Here is a 23,859-nt window from a genome sequence, read left to right as displayed (position 1 = left end):
ACAGGTAAAATTGTGCCAATACCTTCCTGTAATTCTGCAATTCACCAAATGGTTTTTATTTTTATCAAATTATATTATATGTAAGTATATTTTATGTCGATATACAATGGTTACATACTGTTAAAACTAATCGTGGTTTTGATATTTTATATAGAACAATGGCAAGGAAAACTCTGGGTTTTCTGTTTCAGAATGGGAGGTATGTCAAACCCGAGAAAGCAGGGTAAGTCAAGCCTGTTTCTGAAAGAGAGGTAACTTTTTTTTCTTTTCTTTTTTTGAACAATGTGTTTATTGTTTTTGATTATGCAAGACAGATAACAGAGAAACACATTTCCATTTCGTCGCAGTTATTTCCCACCCCAACAAGAGAACTTCACTCTCTTCTCCCATATAGAAATACACAAAAGTCTCATACAAGAGACAATCTAAATGCAAAACAAATATTGCAAGGCACCCAAAAAATGTAAAAAAAAAACCCAAATGTTATTTTTTCCATGGCCATACACTGTGCCATGGCATTAATCCAAGTTCCAATAATTGGTGGATCAGGCCTTTTCCAGCTAAGAGCTATCATTCTTTTAGCTTGTAATATAGCATAATCTATACATTTACGCTGCTGAGGATTTAGTTTAAGGTTCTTTGGATATAAATGTAGCAAAATCATTTTTGCATCTAGAGGAATATTCAAGGGTAAAATTATCTTTGAAATATTAATCACTTCCACCCAAAAGTCTCTAATAATGTTGCATTCCCAAACACAATGCACAAATGAACCCTGAGCCTCTCTACATTTAAAGCATGTATCAGGAATATTTTTATTAAACCTATTTAGTTTGACAGGAGTTATGTAAGTCTGCATCAACCAGTTATATTGAAGTAGTTTTAAGCTAACGCTACCTAACTGTTTCTGAGAGTTTTTACAGACTTGTCTCCATTCATCCTCAGATATATCCTCATTCAATCCCATCTTCCATAATTCAAGTTTCGGGGTTGTTGATTCAGTAGACCCTGATACAAGCCAGTTGTAAAAAACTGATATTAATCCTTTATTATTGCATTTCTTATTAATCAATTCCTCCAAAGAAGAAAGTACTGGCAAGTTTAATGATTGGTTCTGCATAGAAAGAACAAAACTCCTTATCTGTAAGTATTTAAAGAAATGTTTTCTTGGAATATTGTACTTAGTAGATATCTGCTCAAACGACATCAACGTTCCCTCCTCAAAAAGATCACTAATTTTGCTTAATCCCTTTTCAACCCACAACCGGAATCCTGAGTCCTTCGTGCCTGGTTTGAATAATGTGTTGCCCCAAATGGGACTATAATGGGATAAAGAGTCAGCTATTTTCATGTACTCTCTAACTTCATACCATACTCTAATCATATTACAAACTATGGGGTGCGTGGTGACTGTTTTCAGTTGTTTAAACTTATCTGAATATATATACAAGTTTGAAGGCAACGCAAAACCACATGACTCCATATCCACCCAGGATGGTTTATTTCAGAGGAAAAATAAAACATTATTGTTCTTAATTGTGCAGCTAAATAGTACCAGTACAGGTTGGGACATTTTAACCCTCCAGTGTCAAATGGAAGATAAAGAAGAGAAAGACGAACTCAAGGGCATTTCTTGTTCCAAATAAATTTCCTGAATAATGAGTTAATCTTTGAGAACACTCCAGCTGGTGGCGCCAAGGGGATATTTTGGAATAAATACATGAATTTAGGCAAAATATTCATCTTCAACATATTTATCCTTCCTATCAATGAAATTGGTAAAGATAACCATCTCTCTAGATCTTTAGATGTTGATTCCATTATAACATTATAATTTGTAGAAATTATATTTTCTAATTGGGGAACAATTTTGATACCCAGATATGTAAAGCTGGGTGATATTTTCAAGGTAAATAAATGTGATGTATTTGGACAGCTATCTTTATTAAGCAGCAATAACGATGACTTTGATGTGTTCACTTTATATCCAGATATATTTCCGAATTGATTGATCAGATCTAAAAGTGCTGGTAGAGAGGCGTTTAAATGTTTTAGGAATAGCACTACATCGTCAGCGAATAAAGCAATTTTATGTTCCTTGCCACCCATTGTAATCCCTTGTATGTGTTTGTTAATTCTTACGGCTATTGCTAGCGGTTCTAGCCAAAATGAATAAAAGTGGAGACAATGGTGAGCCTTGAGGGCAACCTCTTGTAATATTAAATGGCTCAGAAATCATCTCATTGGTTAAAACTTCAGCCACTGGGTTGGAATGTAGTAATTTGATCCAATGTAAAAAGGAGTTTCCAAATCCGAATTTTATGATAACGTCAAAGAGATAAGCCCATTCGATCCTATCGAAAGCCTTCTCCGCGTCGAGCGAGAGAAGAGCAGTATCCTTTTCCTCTTTTTGGCTATGCAAAATATTTAAAACACGTCTTACGTTATGAAATCCCTGTCTGTTCTTAATGAACCCGTTTTGATCATCACCCACAATGCCCGGAAGCACAGTCTCTAGCCTTTTTGCCAAGATTTTACATATTATTTTGGTATCTGTGTTTATTAGACTAATAGGTCGCATATTTCCACACTTTGTATTCGGTTTTCCTGGTTTTGGTAAAAGAATTATCAAAGCCTCTCTCATAGAATTAGGAAGACAGACACTATTATAACATTCTATATACATATCATGGACTGGCTTAACCATTTTATCACTGAAATATTTATATAGGTCGATGGGCAGGCCATCAGGTCCTGCTGTTTTACCACCTTTTAATGAATTTATAGCCTCCATAATTTCATCAGCCGTAATCTCACCATCTAATTTAATTTGAAGTTCCTCAGATATTTTAGGAATGTTGAGATTATCAAAAAACGCGGAGTGGGCATCAGTCGTGGCCTTATATTCAGAGCAATATAGCTTTTCGTAGAAATTTCTAAACACTTTATTAATTTCCATCGGATCTACAGTCATATTTCCATTTTCATCTTCAATACTAATAATTGCTCTTTCTGATTCCTGTTGTTTTATACGCCAAGCAAGAAGTCTGCCTGGTTTTTCTCCCTGATCGTAAAATTGCTGCTTTAATCTTAATAAACTGGCCGCTGCTTTTTCATGTGTTTTTTCATTATATTGGGTTCTTAACAATAGCAATTCTTTTAAAACATTATCAGTATGTTGGCCTGCTTGTAAACTTTTTTCCTCGAGTATGCGAATTTTTGTTTCAAGTGTTTTAAATTTATCCTGTTTCTCTTTTGTCTTCCTACTCGTATAGCTTATAATTTGTCCTCGTATAAAGGCCTTAAAGGCTTCCCATCTGATTATAGCTGATGTTTGGGTGGTGTTATGTTCAAAATAGTAATCAATTTGTTCCCCTAAGAACTCAAGAAATCTTTTGTCTTGCATCCAATGTATTTGAAATCTCCATTTAGTACGATTATGAGTAAACTTTGGTTCAACGTATGTCAAAGATACAAGAGCATGGTCTGAAATAAGAATACTACTATATTGACAATTTCTGATACATGAAATTAGTTCAGCTGATATCAGAAAGTAATCTCGTTAGGTCCATATACATTAACCAGATTAATCCGAGTTGATAAAATGTTTGCCTGTACAATCAAAAATCTACCTTTGTGGTCTTTAGTTATTTTATCAATGCGCAAAGGAATAGACTTATGTATCATAGTTATAACTCTGGAATTCGAATAGTAAGCTGAAGACAGTACCTGACCTGGCCATCTACGCTTAATTTTGATTATCTCATGATCTAACATGTGTGTTTCCTGCAGGAACACAATTTTGGCTCTTAGCTGTTTTATTCTACCCATTACTTGTTTTATTTTAGTAAGTTTACGTAGGCCTCTACAATTCCAAGATACACATTCAACCAAAACGTCTGTCATTTGTTATAATGTCATAATTAACATAAGGAGAGGTAAATTACCTTAGTGCAAGAATAGCAATAAAAACCTATAAAGGGTACCATTTGAAATAAGACCCAAAAAGAGAAGGAAGAGAGCGACCCACCCAGAACCCAGGCCTGACTCACTAGAAAATACAGGCTCCCCCAAACCCCTAAGTAACTTCCCTCCATTATCGGGAATAGGTCCCCACACTATACTGAGGAACTATTCTCCTGTAAACCAAAACTCAGCTCAATTGCTTGTCTATGTAGAAAAAATAATCCATATAAGATAGTTTATCTATCAACTGAAAATAAAATATGTGTCATACTACATGCACGTACTTTTCAGCACTCAGAAGCACCTAATTGCACTTTAAGAAGAAACCAAAAGAAAAAACAAAATAAAATATATCTTTAAACATGTCTTATTAATACTTTATATTAGTATTTTGAGAGAATCAAGTCTGTGAGTAGTACGATGTCACGTTTCCAGCAGAATTAGGCCCTACATACCTCTTAGTTTCCAGCAGCCACATCTAAAGAAATTTTAAGTTCAATAAGAGTTCTCATCAAGTCACACTTAATTTAGTCATCCTCAATCACTGGCTCCAGTTTCTTGATGTACTTGTTCACGTCCGCTGGTGTATTGAAGACGACAGTGCGGTCATCGTTGGTCAACAGGAGCCGCGCGGGGTATATTACCCGGTGCTTGTCCAGACCGAGTTCCCGTAACCGCTTCCTCACGCCGTCGTAGCTCCTCTGTTGCTTATACACCTCCGTTGGCAGGTCAGGATGGCTCCTGACCTGGCTCTTTCTGTATCCGCGCAGCTTTCAAGATATTTTCTCTGTCCTTGTAGTTTAAACACTTGATGATGATAGTTCTCGGATACGTAGTGGAACTTTGGCTCGCTGTTATCCGGTGCGCTCTCTCCAAAACCGGTGGCGTTATCTTCAGAGTATCCGCTATCCATTTTTCCATAAAGGAGCAGGTATCATTGCCTTCTACTTTCTCGGGTATGCCCAGTACACGCAGGTTATTACGTCTATTCCTCCCTTCTAAGTCTTCGACTTTGTTATTGAGGTTTTTTGTCTTGCTCTCAAGTTTTTCGATAGTTTCTTTCAGGGTTTGTATCTCGTCTTCTGCCGTAGATATCCGCATTTCGGCCTCCATGATACGCCCACTACAGTCTTTCACGTCCGTTTGGACAATTCTTATTTCCGTCAGAACACCGTCAATTTTCGTGTTAAAGTCTTGTTTGAATGAGGTTATGGCAAGCATGAGGTCCTTTGTTGATGGATTTTCCATGTTTATGACTTGTTCAGCGTCCGCGGAAACATCAGCGTGTGCCTGCTCTGGTGAGCATGGCTCCCCTTCAGCTAGCTCCTGGCCTGCATCCTCACAGCTCTCCATCGTTTTCTTCTCCTTAGCCGCTTTTTTTGGCATGTTGGAAGTGATTTACTCTTATGCTTACAATTTTGTCTCTTTATATGACCTCTCTCTGGAATATTATGCAGGATTTATTGAAAAGCAATTGAGCACGAGGAAAACGCGTCTGCTCACCTTGCCGCCATAACCGGAAGTCGAAAGAGAGGTAACTTATACTCAGAGTCAGTTACCATGGTAGTTACCGAGTTTCTTTTCAGTCTCCTCTCTGGGATTCTAAATTAAGGGCATTTTACTTCAAATAAGTAAAATTATCTGCCAGTGGGGTAAGAAAAATAATCTTAATGCAAACCAAAACAAGATTTTTTTTTACTCCATTGGCAGATAATTTGCAAAGTAAGAAAAATGCACTTAAATTATTTTTTTTTATTTTTTTTCCAGGAAACAAGACTAATACCTTATGCAATTTTTCTAATGCAGAAAATGCATCTTGGTTTAAGAATCTTTAGATATTTTGTCTGTATACAACAAGACAAAATTACTAAGAAAGAAAAAAAAATTGCAGCACAGGTACATTTATTCATTGCACATATATTCATCACACAGACATGTCCTTTCATACAGGATTCTATTGATGAGGAGGCTGCATTAATTTATAGGTTACATTTACATCTGGAAAGGATTTATTTATTTTTATTTTTTTTGCCATATCCACATGCAGATGTGGAAAGTCCAGGTTCAGAAAGTAAAAGTCCTCCACAGTATTTTGTTCCAATCACCTGGATTTGCTAATTAGCACAGTCTTTCAGCCAGGAGATACTAGCTAATTAGAACTAATTAGTGAAATCAACTGGCTAAGTTCATGGGTGGAATAAACATATGGCAGGACTTTTACTTTCTGACCCCTGGACTTTCCACCTCTGTCCACATGCATATTTATTTAGCGGTACAATTTTTAAATGGTAGTTTTCTATATAACATTGTGGATGCAGAGCACATTAGAAAGGCTGCTGTATGCAGAGCGGTAAGGAAAGTGTGCCTTGCTCTCACGCTCTTTTTGAGAATTTTTGTGTTCTTTCCTGGGCAAAAACCTGTGAGAGCCATCAAAGAGCAGTTTCACAGGACTGCAGGTCAGTGGTGTAGATATCGGTTTAAATGAGGCTAATATGATAAATGACGTTCACTCGATAACATCTTGCTGCGACCTCTGGAAGTAACCTAATAATTAGAATTTTCATTTAGGATTTCCAGTGTTCCAGGTTGGATGCATTGATGACACGCATATTCCCATCATTGCACCTTCCGAAAATGAAACAGATTACTGTATGGAATGGAAGGATGTCAGATGGAAGGTTAGTTCGAGATCTATGCCGTAACCACCACCACTACAGCTGTTAAATACACACAAATTATTCACAATTTATTCGGTCATCTTTATTTCCTACAGTTGGATTTTAATAATCTTCCAATACTTGGTATTGTGGCAACCTCTTAATGTCAGTGGTGGTGATTTTACGAGCCTGAGTGGCTAAGTAGAAGTCAAATATTAATTGCATTACCCTAATTAAGAAATGTTACAGGTTAGATTAGAGAACATTTAAATGTGGAAAAAAGCTGCTGCACATTGAAATAGACACTGAATGATATTTATTTAATATGTCAAATGTTTGTAAAGTCAGATAGCCTACACCCATGAACCTTTTATGCTTAAAGCTTTACCTGATTTAATTATGTTTTTACCTCCACTTTTTTTTTTTTTTTTTTTTTTTTCGTGGGATACCATGGAAATGAATATTAGTTCAATAACTAACCATTCTGCCAGTTTTCACCTTTGATATCATATTAGTGATTAAGAATAAAACGTATGTATTGATGAAGTAAGCGAATGTCTTTTTGTCGAGTGCTGTTGCCATGGTGAATCGTAATTTCAGAGCTCCATTGATCATGGCTTTTTATAGTTGTGGTGCACGTGTTTAACTCAAGAGTCAACCTACTCTCAGTTGATTGAACTTACTCAATTCAGCTGTTCTGAAACCAAAAACTCAAGTGTTTCACATCTCAGGGTAAGTCAACTCAGAGTTCAAGTTTTAACTCAGAGTTGGTTAAACCTCCTTATTGAAACAGGCCCCTGTTCCCAACCCTACTGAAAAGTGCAGACCATGCAACTTGTTTTTGCACTACCAAAACACTCTCTCTCTTTTTTGCACTCTCTCTCTCTCTTTCTCTCTCTCTCTCTCCTCATTCAGTCACTCTTTCATTCTCCTCTTTCTTCCCATTAATCATATTTGTTCACATTACCGAGGAGAAGGCAGAGCAACACTGTTGATAGGAGTCTTAATTAGCAGGAACAATCTAACACACACCAGAACCTGTGTGAAGATCAAACAGTCTGTATCTGCTTACCGTTCAAATATCCCTGTCATTTAGCACGGAGAGCAAATTTGATTTTTCCAGCATTTTGTACCTCTCCCAGTAATTGAATTGTGCACCTCATAACTAAACGTTATCTCCGCAAATAGGGCGGCACTAACACGTTAAACCACTTAATATCATCTGTTGTGGCTTGTGACCAAGAGTGTTCAAAGCAGTCATGCATGTTTAGAGGTGTGGACGGCATGGTGACTTACAAAATATAATGAACTTAGTATAAATGATTAGCGGGGGCCAATTAATGCTTAACAGTGTATGTGTGTGTGCGTGGAGGCCCGTATTCACAGCCAAGAGAAGTCAGAATGAATTAGAGTTACTAAAGGATACACAAATAACTCGGCAATCATGACAGGCGTTTCAGCTAGCTTAGATTAGGTCAGCTAATTGGCACACTAACATGATTTAAATAGCTCAAATTAATGTTGGACAAAATTAGTGAGGTCTATTTAAATGAATCCCATTTCAAGCTTATTTCTTTCAGATCCCCCTCTTTTTTTTAAGCCTAGATCTCATTCTCCAACTCTCTATCTCTCTCTCTCTCACACATACTCACTTTCACGACCCCTTATAATAATTTGAGAAAATAAAGCCTCCGGTATTCAGTTGATTTAAATATTTCAGTGATTAAGTATATATGTCAAAGCCGACTTCTTGAGCCAGGAGAAAGTCATGATTTATTTATAGGTGGTGAAAGAAAAGGCACAGTGTACATGCATTTACATTCTCTAAAAACAGTCTGATGCACTTTTCCGCGTTCATGTGAGGCTAATCTGCATATGCAGCATCCAAACATAAACGTAAAACCTAATGAAAGCCAGAATCAATCATGCCATATTCTAAATATATCCCACTGTCTCATGCAGCGAGAGCAGGTGACCCGAACTCATACACATCCCGCGAGACTAATTTGCCTTCCTTTAAATCAATCACTCAGGCCATCAAATCAGCCTATCGCATTGTTTGTTTCTCATAGATGCTCATACGTGGAACGAGTTTTCATTCCGCTCTGTTTATGAGGCATAATAAAATGTAAAATGAACTGCCAGAGGGAGTAAAGACAGGGAGACGACTCACAGCGAGGTTTAGTCAGCGATGTTCATAAGATTACGTTTACTACTGAGCAATATCGCAGGAACAGGACCCCCTGGCCACATATCAAGTGAGCGTTTGCAGTAAGTGCAAGTGTATTCTAGCATGTTAGTGCCGCTGAAATCTTATTTCTATGTTAAACCTATTGTTCTATATAAAGTGAGGGAACACATTCAAAGTATACAAATAAAGGTGTTGAAAGAAATTGGCACCTTAAGGCGAATTCTCCATATTAAGCCAGATGATTTCTCACCATTTGGCTGCTAGGATACATGCAACATTTCTCAGCTTTGAACAGATTTTCTTTACTCCAAAGCAAGTTCCATTTCTGGTACTAATTGTTAAATTACAAAGGAGATACAAAAATAGTCAGAAATCAGTGCAGGTCTCAGGACTCTAAAACAGGCTGATTTAAACCTAAGTGCTTATTATATGTTTCCAAAAAGTACACTGCTGTCAATTAGAATTTATATGAAAAAAGTGTATATATATATATATGTGTGTGTGTGTGTGTGTGTGTGTGTGTGTGTGTGTGTGTGTGTGTGTGTGTGTGTGTGTGTGTGTGTGTGAAGAGTTCAGATGCAAAAGCCTCTAAGTGCCATCTGAAATTTTCTTCTAGAATGATCATTTTTATAAAGCTTGTATATTTAAGTTCAGTAATTTCACTTAAATGACAATTCATTGTATTTTTATGGTAAAAATTCAATGGTAATTTTCATTGCCATTTAAGTGAAATTACTGAACTTAAATATGAGCTTGATAAAAATGATCATTCTAGAAGAAAATTTCAGATGGCACTTAGAGGCTTTTGCATCTGAACTCTTGATGCACAGTTGTAAGTCTGTGTAAAATTAAAGGAATAATTTTAAAATAAATTTAAAATAATTTTCACCCCAAAAAAAACCTACCAATTTTCTTACTCTTGTGTTATTTGAAATCCTTATGATTTTGTGTCATTTTGCAGCATGACAGCCTTTAGTCACATTTTTGATCTATAAAAAAAGGGGACAGTGTGAACATTCTCTTACACAACTCCTTTTATGTTCCACAGTGGGGAGAAAAATCCCGCTGGTACAAATGAGTAGACAACAGAATTTTCATTTTAGGGTGAACTATTTCTTTAAAGGTCACACAGTCCAATTTAATACAAATTCAATACCCCTAGTGAGGAAGAAAAAACACTACTGGTATCTGCTCTTTACTCACTTTTGGTCAACCTGGTATGATTTGCTGGTTTTAGATGGTTTTTGGCCATGTATCAGTTGGTCAGACTAAAAGATTGGCTGACCAACCTACTAAAGAAAGAAAGAAAGCCAAGTCGGTATGTTGGCCTTAACTGGTTTAAACTGGTCTCACAGCCTTCCTAAATTGGTCTTTAGCTGGTCTAACTGGATTAATATGTTTGTTTGTTTGTTTGTTTGTTTTATTTGTTTGTTTTTCTTTCAGCAGGACAAATATCTAAAACCCAGCGGCCACCTAAAACCAGCTAATACCAGCAATACAGCTTTGGATGCTCTTTAATCAAGTCTAAGTAATTTATTTTAATACAAATCTAGCATTAGCCTGTTTATTCATTTGTACATCTCCTATGCAAGAACATCTGTAATCTTCCCATCTTTCATATATTAGCTGTGGATACTGCTGTGAAACACAAGCAAGCATGTGTTTTTATTCTCATCCCATTGACAGTCTCCAATAGCTGATTTACCTCAGATAATAAAAGCGCTCCTCAGATAACCTTGCCATTCATCAAGCCCTGAGAGCTTTTTACCTGCGTCTTCTGCATGAGGCTAGACAGCCCATAAAACATCACTAATTAAATGCTGCTTTGGAGCTTCACCCGACCAGGTTCCAGCATTTTCAACAACAAAAAACTTAATTGACGTTTGCGTTAGCAGTACAACAACACAACGATGCGATGAAAAAGAGAGTGGAGCCCGAGAGAAGTGTTTATAGTGTAAATTAGCTCACGCCGCTCCTCAGCAGCCCGTAAACAGTCAGAGTTCTCTTCCTTTGCATTCCTCTTTATGATTATCTTGATTATTATTTCTCTTTATTCTCTTTCCATCCCCTCAGGCTTTGGCACTTAAACAGGAAAGCAGCAATTAAACTCACTCAGGGGTTAGAGGCCGAGAAGGCCAGCGGGAGCACAAAAGGAACTGAGAGAGCACAGGGAAGAAAGAGCGACACAGAACGAGCATGTGTTTTGCAGTAGCTCTATTACAAGAGGCTTGCCATCTCAGGGACTCATCTCGTCAGCAGGGTCACCATCCTTAGAGAATAAAAAGCTCATTTTCTCTTAATGAAGAGATGGAGGAACATTTGCTCTAGGATTCTCTACCCGCTGGAGTAACGAATGTTCAGTCTGAGAGAAAAAGCGAGGCCAGGGCAGGTGAGATGCTACTTTATCCCCACTTACAGCAAGGCCAAACCCAGAGAACATGTTAGGTTGGCCACCTCTAGTCCATGACAGATGCTTTGTACCATGCACAGCCCCACGGACCTACAGCGCAAAGGCCAGAAAGACAAGGGAAAAGAGGCTGGAGAGAAATGTCGAGAAGAGCCAAGGAAAGAAAGAATCAACCGGTGGATTTGAAGGGATAAATTCAGACAGGTGACATAAGGGTGCAATTTGAAGCAAAGCTCTGCTGTTGGGTGGTGAATTCAAAGAGGTTTACAGCTAGTTGTTTTTGGCAGTATGTCAAATGTTGTGGAATATATTCAGAAGCGATTATATAGTCTGTAATCATTTGGAACTGTTTTACGTGTTGACTTTCATCTATTGTCGTTCATTGTGTTGAAATGTCACACATTGTGAATTGTGAGTTGCGTGAGATGATCAAGCTGTATGAAAAGATGCCAAGCTGTGTAGCTGAACAAAGAGAGATTCAAAGCAAAACTAGACTATTTTCTCCCTCATTCTCTGACATATGCACAAAACTGACATAAGCACTCACACATACGGTCAGAAACGCTCTTTATGTGTGTGCATCGGTCTCATAGTTATGACACCATTTCAATCGTTAAGTCTGGTAAAACATGTCCAGAATAACTCATCACTATCTAAATGGAGACTTCCTATAGACTTCTGCTGTTCTTCAGCTAAGCATAATGTAACTAGTATTGGGGGTACCCACTGTGGCTCAGTGGGTAGAACTGTTGCTTCAGCAAGAAGGTCCCCGGTTCAAGTCCCCACTGAGCCAGGAGGCACACTTTTTCTGTGTGGAGCTTGCACATTCTCCCCATGTGTGCGTGGGTTTCCTTCGGGTGCACCGGTTTCTCCTACTATCCAAAAACATGCATTGTAGGTGAACAGGAGACACTGAACTGTCCATAGGTGTGAATGAGACTGCGAATGTGTGCGTGAGCCCTGTGATGAACTAGCCATCTGTCCAGAGTTTTCCTCACCTGTGGTCCGAGACACTGGACTCCAGCAACCCTGCAGAGTATAAGCAGTTTGGAGAATGGATGGATAATTACTATTGACTAACCCTAAAAAACGAACTTAAAATAAAACATTTAACAAGTGATTAATACATTTGTAGATGAACAATTTGCACTATTAAATTCTAGCTGACAAATTATTTATATATTAATCGCAGATAGCTAATTAATGGCCAATACTTAAATTCTATAAAAATGCTATACATTTTTCTTTATTAAATAATTCGTTTTTAAAGATTAACCTTCATAATTACATCAAAGTTACACATTATGTAAAAAATAGACAGAAATGCTTAAATCCAATATCAAATGATACTTTTCCAATATGGACCCAAACTAATACGTTAATATGTGTAGATAACTGATCTGGTAACGATATATTATGGTTTTTCTACAAACAGAAAAAAAGAAAAGAGAAAAAAAAACTAGATTAGATTGTTTCTCTTTGACAGCATTTTTTTCCAAACAACATTTAGATTAAATAGAGATCAAAATGTAAATCTTTGCTAAAGCCTCTTCTAAGATTTTTCTCAAGATGCAAGAAAAAGACCTTGATATAATGTCACTTATGTTTCCTCTGGAGTATGCAATACCTCAACTATGTCATAAACTGTGTTCAGAATTTTCCAAGAAACCAACATCTGCAATAAAATGACAGAAATATCAGTGTCTTCCTTAGAAGAAACACCTTAGACAAACTGAAACAAAACTTCAGAATAACAAAAAAGAAAACTCCAACACAGCTTCTGATCAACCTTTGAAGAACCATTGAGCTAATTCTAGGGACCTTTCCATATTTCCTTTCCAGAAACAGCTAAATCATTCATACATAGTGCCCATCATACTGGCTGAGTGGCATACAGTGAGCATCATGAATGGGTAAATGAGGGCTGGACTATCTCCTATCTGTGTCCAGCATGCCATCCACTGGCTCCCCAAACACTGGATTTGGACGGTGCTTTGGAATCCCACCCAAAAGAGAAACTCAGTTTAGGAATGAAATGGCATTTAACGCCAGGCCGCCCTCACACATAGACATGTTCACCCCTATACGCACACAGAACTCACTCAATTCCTCTATTCAGCTCAATCATGTCCTTTCCTCTTCTCACATACACCTTTTAGACAGCATCTATTCTGTCATGGCGGCTGGCACCGTTTGAGTTATCATTTGGTTTCATCAGCACATAGCCATTTATCAAGAGATTCAAATACAAAATATGCTATAGACCCACAATGCCCCCTTCTGGTCACTTATGAAACTTTTTCATTCGTTTCTCAGGAGAATGGCCCATTGTGAAAATAGTGTCCCTCACTGCTGTAGTCAAACTGCATTATTCAGATAGGCCTACCTACCTCTATATACACAGTGATGGCAGTTTTATATTCAATATTGACCCCAATATTATGGCCATAAGGAATTATGGTATAATGATATCTGACACAACCTAAACAATACTGGAGCTTTGAATTTGCCATCAGTACATAACATTGTTAAAGTGTCAGTTTAAAACTAGAACTTTCTATATTCTACAGACAATTACCACCCATTCCACAAAACAAACTGCTTCACTCTCAAGGTTTTGAGCTCCCAGGGGGCCTTTTCATTTCCAGTTGTAACTCTGTCTATAGTCTGTGGAGTAGCATTCAAGTAAGTTCTTCATTGTACATGGTAACTTGCACACATGACAATAAATTACTTTGACTTTAATGGCTCCGAATATAGCTTTTAAATGTAGCTCTACAGGAGGCACAACAGTGCTCGAATATGGGATAGATTTAACCACAGAGTGTCGGCCTTCCAGTGTAAAAACCTGTTATACGAGGTCTGTGCGATGCTATGCGTCTTTGTCCACAATACTCGATTTGTGGTGCCTTTCAAAGTCTTAGTCTAAACTGCTCTGTTGACCAGAGAGAAAAAGCTAGAGATGTTTCAGTGTCCTATCATGCTCTCTCAATCTCCTTTGTTATGACTTTTTTTACTTTTTGCAAAAAAGTCACAGCAATATAAGAATATTTGCCAATGTCTGTGTGAGAGGTGAAATGAAGGGGTGTGTGCGTGCGTGCGTGCGTGTGTGTGTGTGTGTGTGTAGAATCTTTGATGTTTCACACCTTCTGAAGTGGGCCTTCTTCAGGTGTCTAAAGTGGAGAGGTCCTGGAACTAGAGGCGTACTTGTTCAAAGACTCGCTCTCTCACTTTTTCTATCACTCCCTCTCTCTTTCTCTGAAAAAAAAAAAAAGTATAATTTTGACTATTCACTGTAGCCTGTGGCACACATTTTCAGCAGCAGTTTTATTCTGTCAAAATGACACCAGAATTGTTATAGAATATACTTTCCTTTCACAGTAATTTAAGGTACAGCATTTTTTTTTTCATGTTAAAATACATTCTCCTATTCCAGATTATTATGCAGACTAAACTAAAACAATGTCGTACCAACTTAAAAAAAAAAAAAAAAAAACATTTTTCACCATTATTGGGTATTCAATAACCCTGTATTCTGACAGAAGCAAATATTTTATATTTATTTTATATATAGCAATAGCTAATATATAGTTTGTATAGTATTATGCGAACACAACTGTTTTCAACATTCATCATAATAAGATATATATATGTTTTTAGCACCAAATCAGATAATGATTTCTGAAGGATTATGTGACATTGAAGACTGGAGTAATGGCTGCTGAAAAGTCAACCTTGGCATCACAGGAATAAATATATTAAAATAGAGAGCAGTTATTTTAGTAATAATAGTAAAAAACAATTGACAACATTATTTATTATATTAGTTTTCTAAAATAAAATCAAATTAAAAGGTTTATGGTGGTGATGCCATTATGTTTTATTGAAGATTCTAGGCACACTGTGATTGTGGTCTCATTCAAAACTTTGGCTCAGACTGTTACTAAAGCTTTGTCAATGACCACAAAGTGAAATTTCTCGTGATTTCTCTCTGTCCTTTCATCACAGAGGTTCTCATATTCACTGAGTTATAAGCACAATGATTCTTTTGGAACAGCATGAACCAGACAGCTGCTCGTTTAAACTTTTTCTGCACCATCTTTGGACACAGACAACTTCCCATCGAATAATGTGTTTCCAATCCCTTCACATCACTCACAAAACATGCACCCATTAAATGTGATGCATGTGATTAAGAGATAGATTTGCTTTGTAGAGACCTGTCTGATAGAAATGAGAGCAGAGATGCTAGCTCATAAACAGGCTGGCAGTTTTTATGCTCTTGAATAATTCATTTCATTTCATGTGTTGCCTGTATATTAACTATAACAAGCCCAAACCTGTCACAGTCAGAATATATCAAAGACATCACAATGAGCTGTTGAGAGACGGCAACCCTGTCTAAATGACTCATCTGTGTGTGTGTGTGTGTGTGTGCGTGTGTGTGTGTGTGTGTGTGTGTGTGTGTGTGTGTGTGTGTGTGTGTGAGAGAGAGAGAGAGAACACAAAGAGAGGGAGAGAGAGAGAGAGCTCAGATGCAGGTCTCTGTATGTGACCTACAGCACAGCAGGTCTCTAATTCTATGCCTGAGTGACTTAGACTTTTGCCACCTGTGCACACATACAAGTCACAACCATACATGCTTACATGCCAGCTCGTCTATCATGGTGAAGACTTTCCATTGACTTCTATTATTTTTATACTGAGCCAATTTAACTAATAATTAGTTTAATATATGTAATCAAATATGTTAATTGACACATTCATTTTGTTATAATTAAATGTAATTAATTATTACATTTACAAATGACCTACATTGATACTCTTTTGTAATTCTAGATTTTTTTTGAAATACAGATGCATATATTCTACAAATATTACTAAAATACTACTGAACCTACACATACCATGTGTAAATAATAATAAATCATCATAAAATTTGACCTTTATTTACTTTTCATACCATCTGAACAAATCAAGCTTGAATTAACACCTAAATGTGAGTTCACAGTCAGCTCATCTCCAGCTGCTATCATTGTCAAGAAGATGTTATTCAGTATGTTTATTAAGCTGTTTTCCTTCCAGCATTCCCCACACTGCAAAACCTGACCACCACCACACACAGGGTGAATAAATATTGAACAAATGTAAATTTTTGGGTGAAATATGCCTTAAATACCAGGTATAAACAGGGTCACATGTTGTCCGTCTGTAGCAACACTGCAGTCAAACAGCATATACAGTGATCATCTCAAAAGAGAGAGAGAGAGCGAGAGGGAGCGGATAAAAGAGTGAAAACCAAATACAGCATCATATTCAGAGGAAGAGGCAGAAGGGATGAGAAATGGGAGGATAGATTACATGGACAGAGAGATGGAGAACTTTTATCTCTACCTTAAGGGGACTGACATGGTAGGGGCCCCGATGAGACAGCTCCTCCACTGTAGTCCATTTGTCTCCCTGTTCCAGTCTGTCTCTTAGGAACAAAATCAATATATCTAACCTTTTCAGCAGCCGGAGGCTTAACGCACACGCTCGCGCACACACTGACACACACTCTTCACCTCACCTTGCCTCTGCTGACTAAGATTTAGTAAATCACCCATCACCTGCTGCTGTTCATCCAGAGACATGGAGCTAGATGGCACGTATATGGCTCAACACACACACACACACACACAAACAGACGAACAATAAATGAAAGATATACATATGGACAAAGACACACTGAAAACTCAGAGGCACAGTGCCATCTGTAGGTCAATAAGAGAACGACAGCATCAGTATGGGTAGCGATAGCAGGCTATCGAGTTTTGCAGAGGAGTAAGTCAAGTTCTTTGGATCACAAAAAAAAAAAAAGTCTCAGAGCAATAATTGATTCTTTTATCGAATTCAACAGTGATAAAGCTGCAGCTTAATCTGAGAATGTCCAGATTTGAGATCAAATTCACAGTGTGAGTGTGTATCTGATAGCCTACAAGTGGGAAGGAAACATTCTCTGTTAGAAGCACAGACTGCTATTAGCAATCTTCATGGTGTCATTCTGCTCATCAATATGAGAGCTCTGATATCTGCACTGTAGGCTGTGAATGACGTGCATTAATCACTGTTTTATGATACACTCTCCACAGCAGCCCTCACAAAAATCAGCACAATCCTTCATTATGATTCATTGAGGAGAGAATACTTGAGACCTCTCAGACAGTCTGTCTGTATGTAAAGTACACTAAGAGACCAAAGAGTTCAGAGTTGCGTCAATCATGGGTACGTCTACATTGCATAGGTACGACCTCAACTCATTAGTTTTCAATGAGAGCTGCTAACTTGTGACGTGAGTGACAGTGAAAAAAGTTAAGAAAAGTTCAACTTTACGCAAATGTAAAGCGGCTACCAATAGAAGTGAAGACATTGGAGCTCATGTGACCATTATCCTTCAACTACAAATAATCTTTGCAGCAAACAATTAAAAAAAATTGTCTGATTATGTACAGGGACAATATGAAAAAAAATAATGTGTGATTTGTAATGTTGTAATGTAATGCAATGTTCTTCTTTGTCTCTGAGTATTAAATGATCTAAGAGATGTTTATATATATATATATATTTCCATACAACTTCCATACAACAAACATTTCTAAGAATTATGTGGTTTAAATATGCCAGCTGCACTGCTTCTCTTTAGAGACCCTAGAGGAGAAGGAGTTTACAGTGACAACACATTTCTGAAATATAATAGAAACAGCGGATTCAATCAGCTCATCCACCTCCCACTGATGGAGATGTGAGATAAATGTAAATGTATGTTTCATATCGCCACTGGAAATATAATTTGACACACTGATTATATTAAAGGGAAACTTGGCAACTATTTCAACTTAATAAAACCATTTAGAAAGCATTTGGATGGTTAAATAACCTGTTCTGGTGAAAATGGTGACTTTCCCCGCTCTCCCCAGCGGAAAACCAACCTTGCAACATGGGGACTAACGTCCCGATAAGTTGGAAATATAAGTCTCGTGAGAAGCGAGAACGAGCAAGAAACACAAACTGCTTTACGGCAATTCAGCATAAACACAATGTCCTATGATATTGTGTATAATGTATTACCCACCTCGGTAGACATAGCTCCACACAATAAAATTGGCCGGCTCCGATAACAACAACATAACATGAGCAGCGGTAGAGGAGGGTGCCGCAAGTGAGTTTCTTTACGACAGTGTTGTGAAATATACACCCCACAGCTGTAGGGGGAGCTCGTTAAGAAAACATGCGACAACAAAAGTGAAAATCAGCAAAGAAATGGCTAGAGTTGCCAAGTTCCCCTTTAAGGCTCCTAGATTCAATTAGCCTATTTCATTAAATATGTTTAATTCAAGAGGTCAAGAATTTTCATTAAAGATGAGAATGAAAAAGTATAAAGAATATTTTATTTCGCTCACATATAAGAAAAAAAAGTTTTTTCTAAAGTATTTATTGTAGTGGAACGACAAGTGTGTGTGTGTGTGTGTGTGTGTGTGTGTGTGTGTGTGTGTGTGTGTGTGTGTGTGTGTGTGTGTGTGTGTGTGTGTGTGTGTGTGTGTGTGTGTGTGTGTGTGTGTGTCTGTGTTCCGCACAGAAGGCAAGGCCAAGTTTGAATAGTGCGTTTGCAAACAGTCACTGAAAATCCTGTAACATATAATTCACTGCAAACCTAAATGACTTGATTTCTTCTGTGGAAAACAAAAGAACATATTTTAAAGAACGTTGGGATCCAAACAACACTGGAACCCTTTGACTTTCATTGAATGAAAAAAAAAAAAAAAAAAACTTTTAATTGTTCACAGTGATACAGGTTTAAAATGACATGATGGAGAGAAAATAATTTTAAATCAGCACAATCTCTTTAAGCATTCAGTGTCACGTCATGCATTTTTGGTGGCTTTCGTGTCTACTTCGTGAGGTTTTTTAAAATGGCAATAGACTCCTTGATACTAAAAATTGTCTGTGACATAAAACACTGTGATGTACGATTTCCATAGGGTGTCTTATTCATTGAGACGAGGTGTTTCCTCAACAGGATGAATCACAATGAAGGCCCTGGCTTAAAATGCAAATGCATGGGGTGCCAATGACTTGTATACTAAGAACATGAAGCAAAATACTCTCATGCATGAGTGTTTTTCCTTGTTTTACTCTTAATATTGTGTGCTGCATTGGCTTGGTTGTCACTGAGGTACTAGATTTTTCAGTATTTGTTTAGTGATACCTCCCTGTAGCTATCCATTTTCATTCAATTCAGAAAAAAAAAAAACACCTCCAGAGACATTAGCTACGGCTGAGTGAAGTAATTCATCACTGCAAGCTCTTCAAATACACAGGCGTAAAGCAACATTAATGTATTGTTCACCAAACATGATGCTCTCATTTCTCAAATGCGTAACTATGCTGCTCTGGGGTAAACCTTTGTGGCTTAAAAAGACATTTTGGGCATTATTAAAGAAACGGTTCTGCTGAACTAGGATCAGTAGTGAGAGAGAGAGTGAAATAACAGCATCCGTTTTGCCTGGGTGAAGAGACACATTTGAAGGAGTGTGTGGGTCGAAGATGACAGTGGGGCTTTTTTATTTTACTTTAAAGTGCTGTAAAAAGGCTGACAGGTCATGTAAGTTATGAGAGGGTGAAAAACATCTCAGAATGTGACTGCACCAACACACATGCAAACTACCCTGAGAAAAACAAACACTCTGGGCACACAAATATTAGCATTCACAAACAATTCCCGCCCTTTGGTGTACCTCTCCAGCGATGGAGAATTGATGAGCGAAATCATGGTTCCGTCACCATAACATCTGGCTTCAAATCAGTGTTTTTGAACCAAAACCGTCTTACCTATGCCTCAAGGTGTCATTGAAAGAGGCAGGGTGTTAGTATATCCTGCACGTTAGGCTCACAGCACTCCACTAAAGAGCCATCAGTGCGGAACATTCTGAATAAAGAAAATCATTTAGTTGCGTTTTGCTGCCGGACAGAGAATAAGTGATTGCCCTGGGCTCCCTCTCTACTCGCTCTCAAAAACAAAGTCATAATTGAGGTCTTTGTAGGAGACAACATTAGACTGTGAAACATTTATGCGCGCGTTCGCCTGCCGAATAATAATAATGCCGGCAGTGTTGTCTCTTTAATATAAAAAAAACACAAACATTTGCACGGGTTCAACTTCCTTTATTACCAAATGCAATAATGAGATTGTTTGCGCTACCAGATGATTGTAAGGGAGTTTCATCTACTGCTAACAAAGTCAGCTTTGGTGACTATGATTTTGTGAAAACACAAACTGAATCATGAAATCCTGCAGTTCTGGCAGGTCACGTTAGTCAAGCTCGCAGAGTCCAGAGTCAGGATTTAGCCTCTGACATTCTCTAATGTCATTGTCATCAAGATCATTAATCTATTACAGATATCATTATTGTTGCTTCGGTTACCATACCGCCAATCCAACCTGTATGCTAAAGGACCTTTCACACTGAGCGCGATTTAGCAACGCAAATGTATGTCACGATGATGCTCTTGAATCGAAACAATAGCTCCCTATGGAGCTACTCACACCAGGTGCGACCAATCGCATTGTACAAAGTGATTTTTTTTTCCCCGTCGCCCCGCGATGAAACGAGCCGTCCAATTAGATTTGAGCTTACCTGAGCTTTCTGTTGCACAAAAGTATGAGTGGTGGCGCTGTTTTGAAAACCTTTGTAGAAGAAAAGTATTTCAGAAGAGATAAGAGAATGGATGTTGAGTGTTATCATTGGTGTCTGATATCAGATTTATTCTTACATGTTCTTTATACAGATAATAATTTATTATTCATTTTCCACTAAACTATGCGATCTGAAGAGCTTGAAACAGTGTATGGAGTGCTGTTTTTTTCCGTGGTGTCTGTTAAGAGTCAGTGAGCTCATTCACTCTAGAGCTGTCAATCATATAATCGTATTTGGCCTTCATTATTTAGTTGATACAAATGTGGGCAGAAACTAAATTCAAGCAACTAATCTTTAAAGCTTTAGTGAAGAGATCCACGTTGATAGTCTGTAGGATGGCAGCTGAATCTTAATCTCAGTTTTAATAGAAGTTGTCTTCAGCACAACCTTATTGACCGCTTCGCTACTGAAGTGGGGAAAGGAATTAAGACATTATTACAAATTCCAGGGAAACCACACTTGCATAACAGTATTTAGGGCAGGCATTACGAATTTAACAATAGCATATACTTTTTTAAAATGTTAATCTTTAAAGTGATACTATTGTGCTTTTTTACATTTTCAACTTTCTTGCATTGCAAAGTCCCCTCCAAAGAGAGTTATTCTATATCAGTAATCACTGTTTCTGAACTCCATGAAACGCCTCAATTGTAGTCTTGAGTTATCTTCCGAGAACGTACACGTCACAATATCTGTCATTTAAAATAATTCTCGCCCATGGCATACACAAAAAAGGGGTGAGGCCTGGTTGAGTTGTGTTAGTTAGTAGTGTGTTGAAGCGCGCTTATGGTAAGGGGTGTGACATTTCCGAAACATGTTTGAAGCAGCTGACCAATCACAACACACTGGTCCAGCGACCATTCAGAGCACATTGCGCTTTTCAAAAGGAGGGGCTTCATAGAGATAGGAACTAAAATTGACAGACTGGGAAGAGAGGTGCTGCAACAATTTGCAAAAATATGCAAAATCAAGACTTTGAAAAAAGGCCATAGGTCCCCAAGGTGAAAAATGTAATTTCTGCACAACTAGCAGTTGATTTTTCAATTGAAATCAGTATGTTTTAGACGTTTCAGACAAGCGTCATGTCATGGGATGTAATTAATTATGCCATAGGGGACTGACACATGACAACAGTGATTGGTCAATGGCACCAAAAGACCACGCACAGCCCCAAGTCCTTCACAAGCAATTATCATGATGTTATAAAAGGCATCGGAGCAGAAAAATCTAAGTCTATTTCATGTTTTTAAGAGCCCTCCAAAAGAAGGATCTGGCACATTCACAGTACATGGGTACTTTTAAATGACCATCATTGGAGAAGGATGGTTTTTGTGTACAGATGGTTATGGAGTGACATTTGCTATGCTAATGTTAGGTGTAACTTCTCAGAGAACATTTAAATTACCAGTTTGTGGAAGTATGTGTAAATTCTACACCCCTGCAGGTAGTCCAGACATCAGAAAAATGTCAGTCTAGACAGGTTGTTTTTTTCTGGTATAAATCAGGAAATACTCTTGCGAAGAGACGGTTTGGTTGGCTTTCCAAAGAATGTGTATATAAATGTGTCACTTCAATGTTGTCATGTCTGTAATTTTGTATTTTGCAGAGCAAAAAGTAATGACTATCATGCTTTTTTTTTTACCATGATTTACAAAAGACACCCACTAAAATGTCATTTAGTGTAAAAATATTTATGTATCAGAAAATCTTATTAGGCATATTTAAAACATTTATGACATATTAAAAGACTCTATTTAAGGATTACAGTGCAGCCCTCAAATACTAATTTAAAGGAACACGCCGACTTTTTGGGACTATACATACTGGGAACTATATTCTCAGAAGGCGAAGCACTGCTACTTCTGTGGAGTGATTTACTCCGACTCTGAGCGAACTCTCTGCTCCCTTCTCAGGTGCTGCGAGCAAATCACTCCGCCCAAGTAGCAGTGCTTTGCCTTCTGAGAATATAGTTCCCAGTATGTATACGGTTAGAAGATGGCTGTGTCTCATGTGACCTTGTTATTTGTACACGCTGTGACTATACAAATCACAACATGTGAATAGGAAAATGTTGCCGTTATTTTGTCACTTATTGGGAGCAGTATGCTAGCTGGATCCGTTTACCTCCAGTATTTGTGCTAAGCTAGGCTAGCGGTGGGTGCGTCAGACAGAGTTACGGCACGCACGGAGATGACTCTAACTCTGGGGGATACGGTGAATAAGCTAAAGTCCCAAAAGGTCGGCGTGTTCTTTTAAAAATATAATAAAATTTAGCATGATCATATGAGAGAGCTCAACGCGCTGCAACTGAAGAAAACACATGCAAATAGAAAAAACACCTGCAAATTAAGAAAACATCTTCATCAGTTTTACATGATGTGAGCTCCAAATACTCACAACACAACCAAATACAGAAACGCGCTGCAAATAACACAGACCACAACAGTAATGTTTCCAGGGGACCCCAATAAATGACGAACCCGGCTGGGACGTGCTTACTGCTCGTGAGCATCCCTATGCCCTTCTCCCTTCGAAGAGCAGAGCCCTTGAAGTGGGGACTTTGGAGAGAGCACGACACTTGTGCGGAGTGGGTATTTCGTTCCCCAAAGCGTCTATGACGTAGTGTCGAGTTCCCTTCGAAAGGGAACGTCTCAGGTTACGACTGTAACCTATGTTCCCTGAGAACAGGGAACGAGACACTACGTCTCCCTGCCATGCCTCGGGGCCTGCCTACCAACAGTCCCTTCAGACGATAGGATGTTGTCATGTGTGCAAGGCTCCCCTTTATACATCCAGGTCGCGCGTTAATCAATCAAGCTGATGATTCACGGGCTGTCGCCGGTCAACATGATTGCCGTGAGTTGATATTTCATTTCAGACACCTGTCACGCCTGAGGCGTTCCC

At 38.1% G+C, this 23,859-nt stretch overlaps 1 protein-coding gene across 1 annotated transcript in view; it reads left to right on the top strand.

Moving 5' to 3' along the window:
• Positions 1-23,859, top strand: part of LOC311094501 (uncharacterized protein) — a 104,779-nt gene that overhangs the window by 70,462 nt on the left and 10,458 nt on the right. Inside the window, exon 3 of the mRNA XM_084132496.1 lies at positions 192-223. Coding sequence (XP_083988622.1) covers positions 192-223 — 32 coding nt within the window. The remainder of the gene's footprint in view (positions 1-191; positions 224-23,859) is intronic.

This window comes from Abramis brama (assembly GCF_963993115.1).
Source record: "Abramis brama genome assembly, chromosome: 13".
NCBI classification, from domain to species: Eukaryota; Metazoa; Chordata; class Actinopteri; order Cypriniformes; family Leuciscidae; genus Abramis; species Abramis brama.
The sequence above is the reverse complement of the archived record's forward strand: the minus strand, read 5'-3'. Positions and strand labels throughout refer to the sequence as shown.